This window comes from Belonocnema kinseyi, chromosome 9 (genome assembly GCF_010883055.1).
Source record: "Belonocnema kinseyi isolate 2016_QV_RU_SX_M_011 chromosome 9, B_treatae_v1, whole genome shotgun sequence".
In the NCBI taxonomy this organism is placed as follows: Eukaryota; Metazoa; Arthropoda; class Insecta; order Hymenoptera; family Cynipidae; genus Belonocnema; species Belonocnema kinseyi.
In genome coordinates this window covers 45,778,676-45,784,501 of record NC_046665.1, presented here as the reverse complement: position 1 = coordinate 45,784,501, position 5,826 = coordinate 45,778,676, and the positions used below count along the sequence as shown (strand labels likewise).

General features: G+C 30.2%; 1 protein-coding gene across 2 annotated transcripts in view; it reads left to right on the top strand.

Moving 5' to 3' along the window:
* Positions 1-5,826, top strand: part of LOC117180897 (homogentisate 1,2-dioxygenase) — a 235,894-nt gene that overhangs the window by 25,334 nt on the left and 204,734 nt on the right. For both annotated transcript variants that reach the window (XM_033373497.1, XM_033373498.1), the window contains exons 2-6: positions 315-550; positions 688-823; positions 942-1,078; positions 3,502-3,688; positions 5,167-5,346. In XM_033373497.1, the coding sequence (XP_033229388.1) occupies positions 533-550; positions 688-823; positions 942-1,078; positions 3,502-3,688; positions 5,167-5,346 (658 nt within the window). In that variant the 5' untranslated portion in view covers positions 315-532. The remainder of the gene's footprint in view (positions 1-314; positions 551-687; positions 824-941; positions 1,079-3,501; positions 3,689-5,166; positions 5,347-5,826) is intronic.

The following is a 5,826-nucleotide window of genomic DNA, read 5'->3' as shown; positions in this document are numbered from 1 at the left end:
ATTTTTCACACAAGTTTGCGCACTTTTCAGATCATTCGTGTTTTTAGTTTTTAAAATTCAAACACTCATCACTTTTTCTCTAAATTTGAATCAGTGGCATATATTTCACTGATTTTCAGTGAAAATATTTACTGATTTCAATCAGTGGCCCATTTGTAGCTTTTTTCAGGGAGAATGCATTTTGAATCAGTGAATATTTTTACTGGCCTAGAAAGTGTAATAATCATAGAGGTAGACGAATGCGGCATTGTGAGGCCATGAATTTTTATGCGATAAGGAACACGTCTTGTAATCAAGAAGATAAATTTTTCCAGGTGATCAGCGACTGGCAGTGTAAAAAACCTGCTTTGCCGAGTCGCGCCTTTGGATTCTAGGCATCTTAATGGAATGAAAAATTAATGAGTAAACAAGTTCTGCATAATCCGAATCGTTGTGTTGACGCCACTTAGTCCGACCAGAGTTTATAAAGCCAAAGGATTTTCGAGTCTTCACGTATTCGGTGAAAAGAAACATTTGCCTTCAAAGATCCAACATGAAAGAAGAATTTAAAGTTCGTTTTCATTACTATTCTTTTTTTAAAATTTAAGATATCCATTGCTTCTATTTAAAAAATTGTCCCTCATTTTGTTTTATTATTATATGTTTTATCTTATTTAACATTAAATATTATATCATTTATTTTTCAAGTATTTGACTGGCTTCGACTGCGAATTCAGCAGTACGGACGAGCGTTGCCCTGGGGCACTACCAGTCGGTCAAAATAATCCGCAGAAGTGTCGTTATGGTCTTTACACTGAGCAACTGTCCGGCAGCGCTTTTACCGGTGAGTTAAACTCAACTAATTACAAATAATAAGTTACTTGAACTGGTGCTTAATTAAGGCCCGTTAAACGCATGCCGAGTATAATTGTCTTCAGTGTTAGAATTTCTCTTTTCAACAGCGCCCAGATGCGAGAATAAAAGATCATGGCTCTACAGAATAAGGCCATCGGTTGTACATGAATTCTTCGAACCAATTCAAGAATCTCAGGTCCATTTGACACATCAGTGGAATCAATTTCCACCAACTCCCAATCAAGTGAGTTTTAATTAAAGGCTTTCGCTTTCGTTTCTCTTTTAAGCCTAGATGCCTTAAAATAAAATATTTAATTAATAAATTATTGATTAAGAAGTACAATGCACTGTCTATCCACAATAGGGCTCCTATAAACCACATAACTTTACATTAGAAATTCTTTTCTAATAAATTCTTCAATTATTGAAACTTTATGAACAAACTCAGTAGTTGGAAATTTCTTGGCACTACATTTTTTCAACTTTAGTACTTTTAATTGTATCGTCTATCATCATTTAAGCATTAGACATAATTAAAAAACTTATTTTATGCGATAAGAGAGCGTCAATTAATTTCGTAAAAATCTTACGAATTCTTATTCAAGGGGGGGGGGGGACAGGACTGAAGAATTTTTCACGTAAATTTCTTTTTCTAATTATTTTAAAAAATATGCTAATTGAAACCTGCTCTGGTTATTGAAATTACGTTTTTTACTATTATAGACCTATCATATGATACTGACGTGCATATTTTGTGTTGGCAGCAAGTCATATTTTCGGTGACTTGCCGAATTTTTGCCAATTTTATGTGGACTTTATATTTTTCTCAAGAAGAGTTATTGCCATGTGACCTGTTTTGATTATGACTTGCCGCTCTTTTTCCAGATTTTTGAAACAATTTAAATTTTGCCGAATGAGAGATCCCGCAAAGTGACTCACCGCTGATGTGACTCTCCATCAATGTGACTTGTTGCAATGTGACTTGCCACAAACCTGACCTCCCACAAATGTGAAGTGCCACAAATGTGACTTTCCACAATGTGGACATTCTTTAAATATTTCATGAAAGTCCCTTTAAAAAGGTTGAGCTACCATAAAATCTCTTGAAATCCTTCAAAAACGGTTGAAATTCCTTAAAAATTCGTTAATATTGCACGAAGTCCCTTAAACTCTCTAAAAATCGGTTAAAATCCTTAAAATTCCATGAAATATTTCGAGGCATTACGAGACCCCTTGAAATTTGTAAAATTCCTTTAAAATTCAGTGAAATCATCTAAAATCAGTGGATATACTTTTAAATCCTTTATAAGCTCTCGAAATCCGTTAAAATTCCTAAAACACTTTTTAATCCTCTGAAATGTTATAAAACATTATGAAATTCCATTAAAATCCACTGACATCTTTAAAAATTCGGTAAAATACTTTGGCATCTCTTAAAATATTTTTAAACTTCTTTGAAATCTAATGAAATTTTTGGAGCATTTTTTTTACATCATTTTCAATTTTTTAAATCGCACGAATATTTGAAATTTTTAAAATCCCATAAAATTTCTTTCAAACCTCTTTAAAATTCATTGAAATATTTAAAACATTTAATATTTAATATTTAATATTTAATATTTAATATTTAATATTTAATATTTAATATTTAATATTGAATATTGAATATTGAATACTTAATATTTAATATTTAATATTTGTATTAATATTTTATGTTTAAAATATTTAAAAGCTATTAAAACATTTCAAAATCCTTTTAAATCTATTATAATATTCAGAAATTCGTTGGAATTTCGTCAAGTCTTTTAAAATTTTACGAAATCCTTTAAAATCCGTGGGTGTACTTCTGAATCCCTTTAAATCTTTATGAAATCGTTTATAATCTTTAAAAATCTTGTCACTCCTTTTGAAAACTTTCGAAATCTCTTAAAATTCGTTTAAAACCCCTTTAAAAGTCCTGAATAAATATTGTACAATTTCTTGAAATCTGATTAAACTCCTTGAAGTCCATTAAAATGTTCTTAAATTTCTCGAAAAAATTGAGATTCTCTCTGCAATTGTAATTAGTTACAACAATAAGGAAATAATAATAATAATCATAAAGAAATTACAAGATAATTTTTTAAAACTCTCGGAATATTTCAAAATTATTTGAGATCTGTAATACCTGTCGTAAGCCTTTAGAACTGTTTGAAATGCCCTAAAACTTTTGTGATGTCCTTTAAATATTTTGGAATCCTTGGAACCTAATATAAAATCACTGAAAAGTTTCAAATATCTCATAAAATTCCGTCAAAATTGTTTGATATTTTGATCATATTTGTAAGTCCTGTGAAATACCTTGAATTGTGTTGAAATCCTTTAATTTAACTGGGAATTTTTAAAACTATTTTAAATCTCTTGAAGTCGCATGAAATCTCATTTACAGTGAAAATAATTGAGATATTGAGTAAGAAATATAAGATCTTACGTTTAAAGAGACAGGGGAAACATAAATCTTACTTATCCTGACGATAGGAGACCTAAAGTTTAAAAAATAATCCTTACAGAATTATTGGAAGTTTCCGTATTATAATCAAGTTTTATGTAAATGAAAAATAAGGTTGATTAAATAAACTTTTTTAACATGAAAAATTTTGAGTGTCTTCCTTGAAATATTTTTTCCAGATTCGTTGGAAGCCCTTCGATGTCCCGACTCGTCAGGAACCGGAAGTGGATTTTGTCCAGGGTTTGCACACACTTTGTGGGGCTGGCGATGCGCGCATGCGAACTGGAGTTGCTGTTCATATTTATCTTTGCAATTCTTCCATGAAAGATAAGGCCTTTTACAATTCAGATGGTGACTTCCTTATTGGTAAGCGAAAAGCCTCCATTCTATGCGTGTGTGAAAGTCATGGTCTACATAAATGCGACTCAACTCTTTACTGAACGATGCGTGGTCGTTATTGAAGAGGCTTTATTTTCAAGAGCGCATACTAATCGACATAAATCCTTATATTCTCTTCCAAAAGAACTAAGAGAATGGGATGAAAAACACTGAAATTTGAGGGGAAAGTGAAAGCAGGCACTTATTCTTACAATCTACGTCAATCTTTAGTTCCATTTCTTTGCTTATTATTTCACTAATCTTTCACAGAGTTTTCATTTTAATAAGGAAAAGTATATTGATTTAGAAAGGAAATTCGAATTATTTATGCATTGTAGTTTTTCTAAAAATATTTATTATTGTGGAATACATTTTAAGTAGGAGTTAACCTTCATTTTGTAAACATGATATACTTTTGATAATTTGTGTAATTAAATGACAGTGGTCAAGAAATTTGATCTACATATAATTTATCAATAAATGAGACTTATTGTTTCAGTAGTAGGTTTTCGGACTTAATTCCAATCTGACCTTTATTCTTTGGCAGATGATGCGGCATGCATGGTATATATCAATCGGAAGAAAGAAAAAAAATCTACTCGATAATGCAATAGCAAAATATGTAACAAGCAGATCAAGGTCTTAGAATTGTTTTTATCCTAAGAAAAATGGAATTTGTATGAATTAAAATACTTAAATATTAAGTCTTCTAAAAAATGTCGTGCACATAAACATTTCCTACCTTTTGTGTAATGCGTCGCGCAATATAAATTGTTGTATTTTGGAAGTTATTATAGCATCCAAAGCTATGAAACATACAATATTCAACACTTCGATATTCTGTTCGCGGTAACCCGCTTATGTGCAGTATTGAAATAAGACTTTTATTTGCAGATATCAGATATGGGACATTTTATTTGTTTATTTAATACAGAAAAATCTTAGAAAATTTCTTGACAATTTTCCAGCTCATGTTTTCTCAAGGGGAATGATTGTTTTCATTTTTTTTAAATTTACTGTAATTAATTTGAAACTGAATTCAAACTCAATTCCAATATATTCTGGAAATGTCAAGTAAATTTAGAATAATTCAAGCGGACCTAAGAAAACTTGAATTATTGCAAAACAATTTTAATGAATTTCATGGGAATTCGAGCGAGTTCAAGTAACCTCCTGAGGATTTTTGAAAGTTCAAGAGAATTCGCGTAAATTCTATTGACTCTGACCGAATTCCAGTACAATGATTTGCATTAAAAATGGAGAAAGATGCCCATATTTGATGGTTAAAAAGGCAATATTTATCCTACATCTTTTTCCAAATAAATTTTTTTACATTATTTTAACATTTTTGCGATTATATTGAGAACAGTTCAGGTTTTTCTTTTTCATTAGATCCACGCCTAAATTACCTTTTTGGGAGGGCGTTAGCGAACCTATTCTTGAAATGATTTTATATTGCTTTACAGTGCCACAATTGGGAGCTCTTCAGATAACAACAGAATTTGGAAAAATGAAATGCGAACCAAACGAAATTTTCGTTATTCAACGGGGAATGCGTTTTTCTGTGACAGTTTATGGACCATCAAGAGGATACATTCTTGAAGTTTTTGACAATCACTTTCAACTTCCGAATTTGGGTCCTATAGGTAAATAAATAATTTATATGTTATATTTCACCATGTGAAGTTCTCCCATGAGCTCCCATATGAAATTCCATACACATTGACTTTTAAGAAATATTTATTTTATAGAAATGAAACAGTTAAATTTCCATTCTAAATTATTAATTATATACTTGCACATACATATGCGTGTGAATTTAGATATAGAATGTGCTTAAATTGTTTTTAATATAATGAAAAAAACTAATTTGAGTTTAATTTCATTTCTGTACAAATTTTCTCTATAATTATAGTCAGTAATAAAATTCAAAACAATTTATTATGTATACTAATTATGGAAATTTTTTTTCGCACTTTCAAAATTGAATAACGTAAGAGAGTAATTAAAAAATAAATGAAAGGACTGATCGAGATAAAAATCTATCCTTTGTTCAGAAGAGTTAAGTACTTTATATGATTATATGTATATGGAAGTGCAATAACCTCCGTTACTATATATCTATG